Source organism: Symphalangus syndactylus, chromosome 10 (assembly GCF_028878055.3).
Source record: "Symphalangus syndactylus isolate Jambi chromosome 10, NHGRI_mSymSyn1-v2.1_pri, whole genome shotgun sequence".
Taxonomy (NCBI): Eukaryota; Metazoa; Chordata; class Mammalia; order Primates; family Hylobatidae; genus Symphalangus; species Symphalangus syndactylus.
Window position 1 is genome coordinate 38,789,005 of NC_072432.2, and position 17,346 is coordinate 38,806,350.

Consider the following 17,346-nt stretch of genomic DNA (forward strand, 5'->3'; position numbering starts at 1 on the left):
ATAAAAACATGGATGAATCTTAAAATAATCATGCTGAGTTAAAGAAACCACATTTTAGAAAGAGAACTCACCATATGACTTTATTTTTATAAAATCCAAAAAAGTCCATGCTAATGTTTAGTGACAGAAAGCAGACAAACATTTGCCTGTGGGAGGGCCAGAATCATGAGAAAACTTTTGGGAGTGATGAGGACGTGCATTCTCTTGACTGCAGTGGTAGTTTCCCAGGTGTGTATTTGTCAAGGCTCATTAAATTGTGCATTTTGAATATGTATATCTTATATTATGTTAATTAGACTTTACTAAAGCTGTAAAAATATTGTGAAACATGGTGACTTTTCGGAAAGGTATGTAAAGAAAAGGAGAGGAACTTATAGAAGTCAAACTAAATAGTGGTAAATAGCTGTTCCTTACCTTTTTAATTACTAAGGGATTCTCACTGGAAGTTTTGAAGCACTCTTTAATTTTTCTACTGGGCTCTGAAATAACATTGAGGAAAAATGTATTTAGATTAAACTGAAAAAGAATTTATATCACATGATATATGTGTCAATTGCTGAAATAGATGAGAGTATTTCTGACTTTAAGGTCCATTCAGGAATCTGTTTATAAATATTAGGAAATTTGCAGGTAAATGGCATTATAATAACATAAAGTATTTGCATTTAAAAACTAGTTCTATGCCCAAGATGATGATATAAAAACACAAGGCAAATGCTTTCTTGATCTGGTTAAACTGATTTAAAAAGTCTATATTTTAGGGAGGCCGAGGCGGGCAGATCATGAGGTCAGGAGATCGAGACCATCCTGGCTAACACGGTGAAATCCCGTCTCCACTAAAAAAATACAAAAAAATTAGCCGGGTGTGGTGGCGGGCACCCGTAGTCCCAGCTACTTGGGAGGCTGAAGCAGGAGAATGGCGTGAACCTGGGAGATGGAGCTTGCAGTGAGCGGAGATTGCACCACTGCACTCCAGGCTGGGTGACAGAACGAGACTCCGTCTCAAAAAAAAAAAAAAAAGTATATATTTTAGTATAAGACATATTTTTCTCTGTTTCCTGTCCATATAAATGTCACTTTATCTAATTAAAGAGAATTTTTTTGTTATTTGACCTTTAGAGAGAAAGATGGTTTGTGCTGAATTACAATTACATTCTTTATTTTCTTTCTTCTTTTATCAGCCTCTCAACCCTACCCATTTCATACTCAGTCATATAACTAAATCCCCCTAAGTTACCCTAAAACCACTTAAAGTTTTACTTAATTTCCCTTTACATTAATTTATAGATAAAAGAAAAAGATGACCTTTTCCCACATCTGCTATAGAAATCTTATTAGGTGGTGACACCTGATTCCCATCAAAGGCCTCTTTCTTGCAAATGCAGTTTTTAAGTTTCTTTGTTCTACAGTATGAAAAGGGACACAAGAAATAAGAGAAAATAAGTGGGCTTTGACTCTTCATTGCTAGCAGAAGGGAGGGAAGAGAAATTCTTGAAAGGATGAAATGAATTAAGTATGAAGACTTTAGAATGGTGTATGTCCACATAGTGAGTACTCTATAATTGACCACTCTTATTGCTATCTTTAGAGATATATTTTACTGCATTATGCCATAATAATTTTCATGTATCCTGACAGTTTTAGTAATAGCATGTAAATTGTATGGGGCAAGAAAAAAAGAACTGGATATAATTTCTACCATGCAGAATCCCTTTCTTCTATTTTACCTTGCTCTTTGGATTTTTCCACATTTTACTTTTGATTAATGCCTTTTTCCTTCGATTCAGTAAAAATTAATTCAATTGTTTACTAAGGACCAGGCACTGTGCTGGGACCTGGGGAGAAAGGAAGGATGGCAAAAACACAGAAAGCAATAACACAGGGCCTGACCTTAAGGAGATGACAGTCTCATGAGGACAATGTAAACATGCAATTTCATTCTTACTGCGTTTCCTGGACTCGATTTTCGTCTGACATAGTTTCCCTATCAGTGTTGGAACAACATTCATTTCTGGCATCTTTTAGCTAGTTTTGTAGGGATTAAAGACTAAGACCACACCAAATATGTCTTAGGCACTATTAATAATAATGGTAATAACATTTTTGACATCATTGTGCTACTGAAATGAGATTAGAAGAGTGAAAAAAATTATATAACAAAATTTATGCTCCTCACAGTGAGGAAACTTGATGTAAAAACCACTGCAGCTATTTTAGCATCATATAGACTCCCCACACCCTTGTTTGCAGGAGGCATAAGGAAACATTTCATCAGTTCTAACTCAACTCACCAGAATGAGGCCGTGGAGGCACTTTGGCACTGTTTGGGGCTGGCAACACTCCTCTTACAGGGCTCTCCCGGCCTGCAGTGATGGGTGAGTGACTGCACTTGGCAAATGGTATCCTGTTCTTCTCTAAGTGGTTAGACTGGCCAACTCCCCACAATGTTCCAAATGCATTCTCATCATCATTCACAGTACAGATTGGAATGTTATTCAAGCCTAGGTGAGGAAAGATTAAAAAAAGAGACAGATCAAACAACCAGATTAGATGTTTGGAAGGTTTTCTTTGAATGATCAACAATTTCCCGACCAAATATCGTTAAATGCATGTAAAATGTTGGACTTCAAATTGTATAAACCAAAAAAAAAATTGTATTATGAACCAGTGCAAGGTAGACATTCTTTAAAAGTCAGTGTAGCCAATTACATGCTTCCTTAAAATCTCCTGCCATTTTTGTCAGCCTTGAGAGATAGACCACATCATCAATCTTGTTCTGGGATTCAAGTGGAGTAGACTTTCTTCTATCCCAGACAAATCTCTCACTTCCCAAAGCTTGATAATAACTAAGAGGGTTTGTGCTAGCTGTCTTCATGAATGTCAGATTTAAATTTTTTAAAGCATCCAGAATGCCTCAATGTAACTAGATCTTCTAGAAGAGATACACTGTCTCCTCCTTTGTCCTGGCAGAAGGTAAAAAGCTGTAGGAGCTGGAAATAGGAGACAGGATAAGGTAGATTGTGACAGAAGGAGGAAGGAGAAGTTGGTATAAAAGGAACTCCTTCCTCATATGAGATTTCTGGGTTCGGTCACTCTCCTAAAAATAACTATTTGCTTTTGGCTCAAATATAGGATTTGGTTCAAATAATAAGTTATAGACAGGTTCTCTTTTCAATATCAATGCTAAGTCATGTGGAATTGGACAGCTTAGGAAATGGGGGTGTGCCGGGCATTGCTTTCTGTTAATCAATGAGTTATGACAGGTAGTAAGAGAAGGCTGCATTGTCTTCCCAGAAATTGCCAGGCAAGCTTCTGGATAATGTTTTCTACACTTGCTCATTTTTCCAAATCTCTCTCCAGTACCACTGGTTCACCTTATTCTTAATTGTCTTCTCACATAACATCAAAATCATCTTTGCTGGCAACTCTGTCTGAAATGCGCCCGATCACTGTCTGTCTCCTTATGTGCTTTTATTTTTTTCCACAGTATTTATCACATATCATAATACACCTGTTTGCACATTGCTTTTCTCAGCTGCATTAGAATGTAAGATTAAATTATTTAAGTTATAGATCTTAAATACACAATATGCAATGGCCACAAATTTAAAATCTACTTTTTTTTTTTTTTTTTTTTTTGGAGACAGAGTCTCTCCCTGTCACCCAGGCTGGAGAGCAATGGTGCAACCTCCGCTCACTGCCACCTCCCCCTCCCAGGTTCAAGCGATTATCCTGCCTCAGCCTCCTGAGTAGCTGGGATTACAGATGTGCGCCACCACGCTTGTCTAATTTTTTGTATCTTTAGTAGACATGGGGTTTTACCATGTTGGACAGGCTGGTCTCGAACTCCTGACCTTGTAATCCACCCACCTCAGCCTCCCAAAGTGCTGGGATTACAGGCGTGAGCCACCGTGCCTGGCCCCATCTACATCTGAAATACACATTTAAGCTAATGCTTATTAGCTAATTTGGAATATTAGAATATCTAACAAATTAGCTTTGGAATTACAGTTTAAAATGTTAAAATGATTTTACATTTCCGATTTTAAGTAGAACACTATGAAAATATTATTAAGTTGATAAACAGTAAAAAAAGTCTTAATCTATCTATAAGTATAATTTATTTAACTTACAGGAGTTATTTACAGCTTAGTGGGAATTTGTTAAGTATGTAAAATATTTTTAAAAATCAAGTATATTTAATGAATAAGTGCCATTTAAAGCTTTTAAAGGTATTAACGAAGTTTGTAAATGGGACCAAATGTTAATCAAAGATTCCCCCCCACCAAGAAGTGAGTGTTAAAATTTGCTAGATTTCTAAGGCAGACAAATAATGTTGGAATTGAAAATTTTCTTTCAGTTGAACATATATTACTATGAGCATGGCTTTGTGGCAGGCATTAGAGGAGAGTTGAAGCCATAAAAATTAGTCCCTTGCCTGCCAATAGTTTTATAGTATATGATAAGAAAATTTGAAGCAGAATGTGAAATAAAATATAGAAGAGGTATACATCAAGTGCTTTAAAGTATATAAAACCAGAAAAAAAAACTATTCATTTTAATACTATTTGTTTTTCATAGGAAAAAAAAAAACATTTTCAATTAAAAATTAAATGTGGGTTGGCTGGGCGTGGTGGCTCATGCCTGTAATCCCAGCACTTTGGGAGGCCGAGGTGGGCGGATCACGTGGTCAGGAGATCGAGACCACCCTGGCTAACACTGTGAAACCCCGTCTCTACTAAAAATACAGAAAAAAAAAATTAGCCAGGCATGGTGGCGGGCACCTGTAGTCCCAGCTACTCGGGAGGCTGAGGCAGGAGAATGGCATGAACCCGGGAGGCGGCGCTTGCAGTGAGCCGAGATAGCGCCACTGCAGTCTGGCCTGGGTGAAAGAGCGAGATTCCGTCTCAAAAAAAAAAAAAAAGAAAATTAAATGTGGGTTTTGAGATTTTTTCCCACATGTAGGTTGTGAAAAACTGTGCCCTCAGGTTTGGCCAAGACAATGCATTCCAAGGCCCTCTATGACTTCTTTACAGTTACATCTGTTTGCTTCCCCTTGGCCTTCATTTTCCTAATCTCCTTTAGGAATATGACTTTGCTCGTCACCTAGCCATTTTTCTTGAATTTGTTTCCCTCTGCTGGTTCTCTCTGTGCTGCTTAGCTGGACTTTCCTCACTCTACCCCAAGTTCAACCTTCTCTGCTTCTCTCTCTGCCCTGGCCTGTCCCTCATTCCTTCCCACTTTGATGACTGAATCAGTCTTCTAACTGATCTCCCAATGTCTAGTGAGGTCCTGCTCATCTTCCACTTTCTACAATGCAGCTAGAATGATTTTTTGAATGAAATCAATTAATTGCTCAGGGACACAGAACTGTGAGACTGCTGATGTAGAATATAAGTCCTATTTAAAATCTGTCAGTAACTCTACAATTTTATCCGGATGCAATTTAAACTCCTTTCCTCCCACAATAATTTATCTAGCACCTCACTTGTGGCAACTACTCCTTAACAAGTTGAAGTAAATCGTGAACAAAACAGACACACCTTCATGGAGCTCACAGATTAGTGGAGGATTTCTGAAACTATTCAAATAATGAAGAAAATAACTACTACCACACCATAAGGTGTGGTAATTGCTGTAGTACATCCACCACCTACCTAGATCATGCCTTCAGCACCTAGGCTCTCAGCTCCCCAGCTCCACATATGTCAGTTACTTATGGCTCATTCTGAGTCCCTCTCCAGGAATTGCTCTTGGCTGAAGGGAGCTCTTGTACACAGTGAGAGCTCTTGTATATAGAGACTGGTTGGTGGGAATTACAAAGGCCTGGCCCCTTACCTGGAATTGAGACACCTCTGAAGGGTTATCCCAGCTCCACTGCTCCTCGTGCGATTGGCTGAGGTCCCTATTGTATCCGCAGTTCCACTTCTCCTTCTACCCAGTTCTTCTTCCTTCACTTACTGCTTTCTTATCAATGTTTTCCCAAAAGCACTTCCTAATAAAGCTCCTTCACACAAATCTCCACCTCAGAGTCTCTCTAAGACAATTACTTTAAAGAAAAATATAGAGTACTATGAAAAAATACCATAAGAAAATCTAATTTAGATTGAGGATGTGAAGCCTGAAAAGTCTCTCTGAAATGATATTTAAACCAAAATGAGGAACCACAAATAATGAGGGGAGGTTTATAATTAGAGGGAAGAGTATGTGTGGAAATCCAGACGGAGGTGGGAAAGGGCTTGTGACATGTTCAAGCAACTTAAGACAAGTCCACTGTGGCATATGCCTAACGGCGGAGGGGATCGATATGAGATGAGGCCACATAATAGGAAACATTTTAGCCTATGTCAAAATTAACCACTTTATCCTAAATGCATGGGAAGCCTCCAAAGCATTTTCTGTAGGATAAACAGTCTCTCTCTCTCTCTCTCTCTCTCTCTCTCTCTCTCTATATATATATATATATATATATATAAAATCTTTTTTTTTTTTTAAAGAGACAGGGTCTTGCTTGTCACCCAAGCTGGAGTGCAGGGGCACAACCATGGCTCATTGCAGCCTTGAACACGGGGGCTCAAGTGATCCTCCTATCTCAGCTTCTGAGTAGCTAGAACTACAGGTGCACCACCAACTCCTCACCTCAAGCGATCCTCCCACCTTGGCTTCCCAAAGTGTTGGGATTGCAGGTGTGAGCTACTGAGCCTGGCCTAAACAGTCAAATTTACATTTTAATATGATCTTTCTGGTTGTTCTATGGCGAATAGACTGGAGAGAGGGCAAGAGTGGAAGTAAAGCTGCTATGAGGGCTACAAATTGCAAAGTAGTAGTCAAAGCAGGAGATAATAGTGGCCTAGAATGGAGCTGTGACAGTAGCCATGGAGAGAAGTGGCTTAATTTACAAAATATTTAGAAGGAAAATGACAAGGTCAAGTGAAGGTATTGGAAGGGGAAGAGAATGAGGGAGAGGAGTTAAAGAAGAACTTCAATTTTACAAACTTCAAATTTACAATACCATTTATTTGTTAGGATACACTGGTTGGGGGACCTTGCATTTGAAGGAAGATCAAGAGTTCAGTTTTGAAGAGCACAGTTCAAGGTGCCCATGAGGCATTCCGTGCCTTGCAAGTAGACAGTTGAATATACAGGTCTAAACTTTTGAAGAGGTGTCTGAGTCCGAGATACATATTTGAAAAATATTTGGTCTATAGAGGGTATTTGAAACTTGTGAATGAACATATTTGCCTAGCATCCCAGTACAGATTAAAAAGAGAAAACAGCCAAGGACTGAACTGTGAGGGACTCCAGCATTTACTGAAGAACAAAAATTAAGCTAGGAAGGAGAAGGCACAGAGGTAGAGGAAAAACAACTGAAGCATATGTTGTTACAGAATCTACATTTTTTTAAAGGTGAAGAAAGAAAGAGAGAGAGAGAAAGAGATAGAGGAAGGGAGGAGTGGTTAGCTGTGCCAAATGCAGCTAAGGGGTCAAGATGAGGATTGCAGTGTAGTGGATATCTGTCAGTTCTGCCCAGGACCTGTTTCTATCTTTCCTTAACAACAGTACCCAGGTTATTTTGCTTCATTATCCTCTCCTTATCTACCACTCTGCAGCCCCCGCAGCCCCTGCAGCCATATGTTCTGGGGAAGATTGAACCCATTCCCCTTGCTGTAGTGATTGGTTATTTGAACCATGGCCTACTAATCTGTGCATGCCACTTCCCTGTCCATGAAGATTCATTCAAGGGTAGCATGAGATCTGGTGTGTGCTGGTAAAATGAAAATGTAAAGAGAATTTGGCTGAAATCTGCTGGGAAAGAAGTCAGAGTAGCATGCAGATGTGAAACTAAGAACTGATGTAGCTATGTTGCCACTAGGAGAGGAGCAAGCCAGCTCTAGGATGAGTCTGGAATTGTGGAAGGCAGAGAGAAGAGCTTTTAAAAAGCAGGTTGTTTAAGCGAGCCATCAAATCAAACCTAGAGCCCACCTCCCTGATGGACTTTCCAGTTACTTGAGCCAATAGATCCTCTTTGCACTGGATTTGTCTAACTGAAGGATAGTGGTAACCTTAGCAAGCCCGGCCTATGCAGAATGGTGGATGAAAAGGCCAGGCTTCGGTGGGCTGAAGAGTGGCTCCAAGGAGAGGAAGTAAAAACCATGAATGTAGACATTTATTTTGATTGTGAAGAAATATAAATTCCCTAGCACGATATCCGGAGCCTGCCTAAATCTGGCCTCTTATCCACTTCTCCACCTCGACTTCCCATTATCCCTTCCCTCCTCCCCACATGCTCCATAACAGCCATATGGAGCTTCTTCTACAAAGTTTCCTAATATTCTTTTGCTGTTCTCTTGCCTTCCTTGTTTGTATACTTAACCCTGATGTAGACATTATTGTTACTAATGTCATTTTACAGAGTGGCTTGACCAGCCAGATAGTCCAGCTCCTGAGGGCAGGCTCTTGGCTATATTTTCGTTCCAAATAAATGTTTGTTGAATGAATGAATAAATGCATAGATGGCTGAATTAATAAAGAGATGATCAATATTCATGCCTTTAAATAGCATTTCTATGCTGACGACTCCCAATGTGCATCTCTACTCCTAAGTTCCCATTTGAGACTCAGACATAGATTTCTATTCTAGGTTTGGGATTGTGGGCAGCTCATTTCCATTTGGATGCCTGATGCTACTACACATGCAGTATGTATACCACCAAATTGATTTTATTGTCTGACAAGAATGTGAGCTCCATTAGGGTAGGAACATTTTTTCCTCCCTCAGAAACTTTGATCTATCTCCCACATCTAGAACCAAGTTTCTTATATATTTGAAATTGAATAAATATCTGCTGAATGAAATGACTTCACCTTCTCCCTTTCAGCTTTCCTGTTTCATCATTTTTTAGTTATAATAACTAAGGGTGGAGAAGGGTGCAAAGGGTGTGTGATTTGTTCATCTTCACCTTCTATACTAATCAGTTACCAGGACCTTTTCATTTCTTCCCTACAAACTCTCTCTAGCCTCATATTCTGCCATTGCTTGGTCCTGTTGCCAAGAGCATAGCAGGGACGTTTGTCCTCGTGTATCTGCACAGGTGCAACAGCCTCCTAATTCTCTTCTTTATCCTCAGGCTCTGCCCTTTTTTCAACAAAGCTTGGTTTATTTCTATCATGACATTTTTTTCATTTTTAATTTTTTTAATAATTAATTTTTATTTTTATTTCAATGTTTTTGGGGACACAGGTGATTTTTGGTTACATGGATAAGTTCTTTTTTTAACTTTTAAATTCAGGAGTACAACTGCAGGTTTGTTACATAGATAGGTACACTTGTGTCATTGGGGCTTGTTGTACAGATTATTTCATCATCCAGATGGTAAGTCTAGCATCCATTAGTTATTTTTCCTGACACTCTCCCTCCTCCCAGTCTCCACCCTCTGAATGGCCCCAGTGTGTGTTGTTCCCCTCTGTGTGTCCCTGTGTTCTCATCATTTAGCTCCCACTTACAAGTGAGAACCTGTGATATTTGGTTTCCTGTTCCTGCATTAGTTTGCTGAGGTTTATGGCTTCCAGCTCCATCCATATCCCTACTAAGGACATGATCTCATATTTTTATGGCTGCAGAGTATTCCTTGGTGTATATGTACCACATTTTCTTTATCCAGCCTATCATTGATGGGCATTTAGGTTGATTCCATGTCTTTGCTGCTGTGAATAGTGCCGCAGTGAACATACAGGTGCAGGTGTCTTTATAATAGAATGATTTATTACTAGCTAAGTTCTTTAGTGGTGATTTCTGAAAATTTTGGTGCACCCATCACCCCAGCAGTGTACACTGAACCCAGTATGTAGTCTTTTATCCCTCACCCCCTTTTCAACCTTCCCACTGAGTCCCTAAGTCCATTATATCATTCTTATGCCTTTGCATCCCACTTGTAAGTAAGAACATATATCTTTTGTTTTCCATTCCTGAGTTACTTCACTTAGAATAATGGACTCCAGCTCCATCCAAGTTGCTGCAAAAGACATTATTTCATTCCTTTTTACTGCTGAGTAGTGTTCCATGGTGTATATATACCACATTTTTTTTAATCCACTTGGTTAATGAGCACTTAGGTTGATTCCATATCTCTGTAATTATGAACTGTTCTGGTATAAACATGCATGCACATGTGTCTTTTTCATATAATGACTTATTTTCCTTTTAGTAGATATCCAGTAGTGGGATTGCTGGATTGAATTCCTTAGTTCTTTAAGGAATCCACTTACTGTTTTTCCATAGTGGTTGTATACTAGTTTACATTTCCACCATAAGTGTAAAAGCATTCCCTTTTCACCATATCCACGCCAACATCTATTGTTTTTTGACTTAATTATGGCCATTCTTACAGGAGTAAGGTGACATCTCATTGTTTTAATTTGCATTTCTCTGATAATTAGTGATGTTGAGCATTTTTTCATGTTTGTTGCTGTTTGTATATCTTCTTTTGAGAATGCTGTATTCATGTTGCTTGCCCACTTTTTGATGGAATTATTTGTTTTTTTCTTGCTGATTTGTTTGAGTTCCTTATAGATTCTGGATATTAGTCCTTTGTCGGATGCATAGTTTGCAAATATTTTCTCCCACTCTGCAGGTTGTCTGTTTGATGATTATTTCTTTTGCTGTGGAGAAGCTTTTTAGTTTAATTAGGTCCCATTTATTTATTTATTTTTGTTTTTGTTGCATTTGCTTTTGTGGTCTTAGTCATGAATTATTTGCCTAAGCCAAATGACATTGGTTTTTAATATCACTTTTTCTGTCACCTCAGAAATATGACACATTTCCATCTTCTGGAGCTCACTATGGCAGCATTTCTCCTGGGGATAAGAATCTCAGGGATGGGTGTGAGGGTCTATTTTGATTACACCCAATAGCCAGTGTTCATATGCTACTTTGTCGGGGGTGGCATCACACAGTCACCCCATCCTAGGTGAATTGGCTGGTTCACCCTATGAAGTCCAAACAATTCTGCTTGTTTTCCATATATTTCATAACCTTAAGAAATGTACCTCTCAAAACATCAGAACCCTTTTCTCTTTGTACCTCTCAAAACATCTCAGAATGCAAGACGTGTTTAAAAACTGTATACTTTTAAAATTCTTCAATCCAAGCTCGATTGGACTGCCTCCCTCAAAAGAGAAATACTGTTATTAATGTCTAATTTTGAGTAATTCTATTGTATAAAGTTAAAGTAAAAGGTAGGAAAAGAGAGGAAGGAAAGAGAAGAAAGGGAGGAAGGAAGGGAGTGAATGAGGGCAGGAGGCAAGGAGGGAGGGAGAAAAGACAGAAGGAAAGGAAGAAAGAGTAAAACATATGCTTCCTTAGAGATGATATTTAGCATGTAGATGCTAGCATGGATGTGTGGATTGTTAAAATACTGAAATATTTTTATATCAATTGCTCAAGGCTGCCCTGAGCTCCCTGAGTGGTCCCCATTTTCCTAGCCACTTTGGCCCCTCTCCAGGCCCCTGTCCTAACAATCAAGCAATTTAAGGGTTACTGTCCAACACAGAGAGGGACTGCAGGCCTCTGCTCTCACTCCAGTGCTGGCATCTAGTCCCAACAGTCAATGCCCATATCTCTGCAGTGGTTAATTATTTTGAATAGCAGTGTTGTGTTTACCTGCCAGAATTATCAAATAGCCCAAGTGTAGAGAATAGAGACACATACTAGGACCTTAAGTCACCTTACCTTTGATGTGGCGGACTCTTCTGGGATGAGGGGTGTGCCTGACTAGAAAGCAGCTTACATTTCTAGCCATAATATGGCTGCCTTTGCCCTCGATCTGAAGAGCAGATGTCAGGGGGTTGAGGTTCATATTTGTGGCCTGTTTATTTTCCCCTCTTCACTGTTGTCACAAAAGTTTTTGGGGTCTAACTTGATTGACCTCACTTCCAGATGTGCTCAGACCCTGAAATCACAAAATGACAAACATTCTGACAAGAGTTTCTTGTCACTTTCTTATATATAAAACATTTCTCCATCTTCTTTGCTTGAACTAAATTGTTTCTCATGTTACAGCAATGTGAGGCTATTTTGTTTTCAGACCAAATTTTTGTAAACATTGAAAAGTATAGGCATGGGTGGATCATAAAACATTTACCTAGGGGAAAATCAAAGTGTTTGATTTTGAAATATTTATATTTGTAAAAAGTATAAAGTATATTCTGTTTTTAATTTCATTTGAGCTCACTTTGTTGACTTACCAGCAAAAAAGTATTACATGATTATCAATTTTGATATAGTAAATTTAAATGATGACTTTTAAATACAATACTCACAAATGTACTTTACATTGAATTAATTTTAAGTTAAGTCCCTTCATACTGTACTTTTAAAACCCAGCATCTTAAAATGTATATCATCTTCGGAGAGAATGGTAAAGCCCAAAGAAGGAAAAAAATCCAAAAGAGTGATGTATCTGGAGATGATAAACCAGAGAACCTTTGCCATGTTGTTGTTTGCAATATTGAGTAATAGTTAACATTTCTAGACACCTACAGTGTCATAGACCTGGGAGATTAAAGATAATGTTATGTATCTTGGTGAATTCACAACCATGTGAGAAAGAACATTTCTGGATTAAGAACATGGAAAGTCGTTATTTAAACTTTCTTGAAAATAGTATACTTTTGAAATCTAAGAAGGATGATTTTCTGGTGCCTGTTGTATTTTTTCTATCTTATGCAAAAATCTTATTCATTGTAGCAGAATTGGGAAATACACATTTTATTTATAACCATGGCAGAGACTTTTTGGGTTAGAATAATTTGCAGTGTCAAAAAATGTTCATGTTCTAGAAATTGATCTCAGGATTTTGTTGGGATGGATGCTTTTAGATCGTTGACTATCTTTTTAGACCAAAGCAATCTATGTTTAAGTGTTTCATGCTATATACTTAGACTGTATGGTGTATAAATTCCCAGACTTGTTGCCACAGAACATCTGGTTTTCAGGAACTTCAGTTTGATATATATAAATGCTAAAATTATCCTAAGTTGGGTAAAATATATGTAGACATTAAATGCAGAAAATATCTATCTAGCAATAAAAAGTATATTTTCATATTGCTGTTTATGAATACCACAGTGAGGAGCTAGTTCTAACCTCTTTGTTTAAATCACACTTTAGACTTACTCATGCTTTTGGTGTGGGACCTTTTGTACAATTAAGCCAGTAAATTTGCTTTTTACCTGTATTGAGGGGAAAAGAGTACAGCAATTTGGAGAGTGAAAAAGACATTAAACTAGAAATTTAAAGATAGGATTCATGGTCCCAGATTTGCCATTAACCAGCAAAGTGACCACAGATTAATTGTTTTATTGCCTAGATTTCAGTCTGTTTATCTATAACCTGATGAAATTGACTTAAATGTTAGCTGATATTATTCAGTTATTCTATATGTGTCTGTCCCACATCAATTCTCTTAGATTAAAGGGTAGTGATACACTTTAAATTTTGAAAAAAAAAAAAAGTCAACAAGAAAACAATGTGTATTTCATTTTCTTAAAACAGACTTACTTATTTGGCTTTTACATACTCTTGAAAAAAGAATGAACTTGAGGACTATTAACTAAATCATACCTAAAATTTTAGAACATTATTCGAATGATGAATTTAAAATTATACCTGAGGACAATATTAAAAGCAGGTGATCTTGCTGACAAGAACTCAAGTCTGTTGATACCCTCCCAGCCTCGTAATATGTCTAGACTGAGTTTTTGTTGATCTCCTTAAATTTCTGCACTTAAGCTAGAAGTTTTTGGTTGGTAGAGACAGACCAATCTCGAACGCTTCCAAAAGAATACAGCTGTCTTTATCCAGTTTCTCACACTCTTACTCCAAGGAGCCTGTGTGGTTCCCTGGTTGTTAAGATATGTTACATAGCTTAGCAAGGTGGTAACATTCCTTAGAAAAATCTAAGTTCTAGAACCTCTTACCCGCTATTCTTCTCAGACCTCCAGTTACCCACATGACAAAACCATGTGGCCACAAATGGTTTTCCTCAATTTTGGACATATAATAGAGTTAAATCCAATGCAAGAGAAAGAAAAAGAAGAAAAATAAAACAAAGAGCAATATAAATCAAATTTATAATTTTTCCCACAATTCTGCTTAAAGAACAGTTATGATATAACCAAACATAGCTTAATCCAAAACCAGTGGGGAGAAGGTATACATGCTTTTAAGGAGTTTCTAATAATTGTGAATGGAATATACTGCTCTGGTAGTCAGGATGCCTGTGCTGATGACTTGTTCAACGGCCATGAAAAAATATTGAAATGTTAATTAGAAGTCATAGAGAAACACACACACGTACATGTCGTGCTTCACAAGACTTTTCAGAATACACATGATTTTGAATTTCTGAATTACAATCTCTGAGAGCAATATAGACAATTTCTGAAAGGCAAATACTAGCTTAAAACAATGCAAGGATAGAGCCTAATTTGTCTATTTTCTTGACTGGCCCAAGAATTAAAGCCTTAATTGCCTTTGCCTATAACCCATTCTTATGCCATATGCCTCCCTGTTTTACTGTAGTTTATGGGGAATTTTATGGGAGATCTAATTGACTTTCTAAGGTAATTTTTGTATTCTGAGATTTTTAGTTTTCACTTTGTATCAGTTGAGAAACTTTTTTACACAGCTAATAACAGAGAGCAGAAATAGTGTTTTAAGTAAGATAGACATGTATTTCGTCCTCACATGGAAGAGTTCAACCATCTAGGATTGGTATGGAAGCTTTATGAAGCATCATTATGGACCTTGGCTTCATCTATGTTTTAGGTCCATCTTTCTTAATATTAGGCTTCCGTTTTTGAAATTATCCCTTGTTCAAGATGGTTCCTGAAGTTCCAGTCATCCAAGATGTCTCCTATATTTGCACATATCAAATCTGTACTCCAAGCAGGAAACAAGAGGAAGGTTGGGGAGGTAAGGGCTGACAAGGGCACATGCTAGCTATCTGCTCTTTGTAAGAGCCTTCTCATGAGTCTCAGACAATAATCTAGGTTGCATTGACCATTTATAGCTACAAGGAAGGATAGAAAATGTAGTTTCTTAACAGGGCACATTGACATCCCATTCTAAAACAGGGGCTCTAACAAGAGAGGGAGAAAGTGTATATTGGGTTATAAAAAGCAATCTCAACCACAGATCCTGACATTAATACCTAACTCTGGGTAGGAGAAGTCTACGCTCTGTGTGCTGTGCTTTCCCTTAGAGAGGGCCACTAGAGATAAACATGTACTTGGCTGTGTAACTATGTTATTTTCCATTTATGAAGCCCCATGGGGAATTTTCCTGTCTCATTACTAGGAAAAAAATGATACAACTGGCTTGTTTGCATTAATTTTGTCAGAATCAAAAAGACAGAGGTTGCTCTGATGCACTGCTCAGGGTAGCATAGGTATCGTTGTTGCCTTGGATACTCTATTATTTTAGCAAAGAAAATAGATGGAAAGTTTTTTTGGAATATGTGCATATATTTATGAATGGTAATTAGTGATTTTTAAACATTGTCTAGGGTCATGATAAGCAGGAAATCCACAGGTTTTTCATTGCCCACAGATATTTTGAAAATTGTTATGGACTGAGTTGTGTCCCCCAACAAATTCGTATCTTAATCCCTAACCCCCAATGTGACTGTATTTACAGATAGGGCCCTCAAGGAGATGACTAAGGTCAAATAAGCTTATAAGGGTTGGACCCTAATCTTATAGGACTGGTGTCCTTATATGAAAAGGAAGAAACACCAGAGCCCTCTCTGTCTCCTTGCATGAGCTGGCCATGTTAGGACAAAGCAAGAAAGGGACATCTATCAGCAGAAAGTGGCCCCTCAGCAGACATTCAATCTGCCAGTGCCTTGATCTTAATCTTACCAGCTTCCATAACTGTAAGAAAAGTTTCTATTGTTTTTAAGCTGCCCAGTCTGGGGTATTTTGTTATAGCAGCCCAATTTGACTAAGACAAGGCTTCACCAAAAACTAAGCCTGCCAGTACCTTGATCTTGGACATTCAGCCTCCAGAACTTTGAACATATAAATTTCTGTTGTTAAAGTCACTCAGTCTGTTGTATTCTCTAATGGCAGCACAAGCTGACTGATACAAGTGTAAATAGGCAGGATACTCTGTAAGGTCTGTTCTCTCCATGAATAAGCAGTGTGGCCACATCTCAGAGCTGTGAACTAGTTAGGCCTATTCATTTTGATCACCTAAAATCCTCACTTTGCATTTACTATAAAAATGCCACAGGTGTCTGATTAACATATGAGAAAGCAATGTAAGTGATTTCTGAAAGGAAAAGATGCTAATTTAGCATAATGAAAGAATAAAATTTAATTTCATCTGGTGCCTTGACCACGCTATATTCTGTTCTGTCAATTTTGAAAGCATATGGTTCAGCCTCGAATTTGTAACAAATATCTACAATCACAGAAAACAGTACTTTTCACTCTGTGATCTCCAGAGCACAACAAAAATGCTGACATAAGTGTCATAGAAAGAATTCTACAATGGCCGCCAAGATTTCCTCCCCATGGTGTCCATACTCTGTGTTATCACCTTCTCTTGAGTGTGGGTAGACCTGTTAATATGATAAATATCACTCCTGCAATTCAGTTGCATTTTCTGGCAAAGATGAAGAGATTTTACAGATATAAAGTCCCTAATCGAATGACTTTGAGTTTATCAATCTCTGTTAATCAAAAGGAGATTATATTGGCCTGGCCCGAACTAATCAGATAAGCCCTTTAAAAGAAGATTTAGGCCTTCCCCACTATCAGAGATGCTCCCTTGCTTACCTTAAAGAAGCAAGGCATTATGAGTTCTAAAGCTGGGAGGAAGTGAACCTGCAAACAACCATGAGAGCTTGGGAGAAGACCTCAGAAGAAGACCCAAGCCACAGCACATACCTTGATTGCAGCCTTTTGACAGTTCTCACCCAGCCTTTTCCAAAGACTTCCTGTTAGTCATACCTTCCTCTAAGAATATGAGTAACTCAAAACTTCAAAAGAATTAAAAAGAAGCTCTTCAAAAAAGGTGAATACACCCTTAGAGTTCTCTTCATGGGGCAAAATCTGGGTTCACATTGGATAGATAGAAAATATAAAGCTTCAGGCCAGGCATGGTGGCTTATACCTGTAATCTCAGTGTTTTGGAAGACTGAGGTGGGAGGACTGTTTGAAGCCAGGAGGTCAAGACCAGCCTGAGCAACATAGCAAGACCCTGTCACTACAATAAAATTTTTAAAAAAGAAAATATAGTTTCTTGTCAGAAGAGCACTGTAGCAAAACTCCTAAGCCCAG

General features: G+C 38.1%; 1 protein-coding gene across 1 annotated transcript in view; it reads right to left on the reverse strand.

The window, feature by feature from the left end:
- The window catches only part of C10H4orf17 (chromosome 10 C4orf17 homolog), a 35,882-nt gene extending 21,964 nt beyond the window's left edge, over positions 1-13,918 (reverse strand). Inside the window, exons 1-4 of the mRNA XM_055296923.2 lie at positions 13,667-13,918; positions 11,729-11,948; positions 2,292-2,501; positions 415-479 (exon numbers count right to left, since the gene is read on the reverse strand). Of these exons, the coding sequence (XP_055152898.2) occupies positions 415-479; positions 2,292-2,501; positions 11,729-11,855 (402 nt within the window). The 5' untranslated portion in view covers positions 11,856-11,948; positions 13,667-13,918. The remainder of the gene's footprint in view (positions 1-414; positions 480-2,291; positions 2,502-11,728; positions 11,949-13,666) is intronic.
- Positions 13,919-17,346: the final 3,428 nt, after the last annotated feature.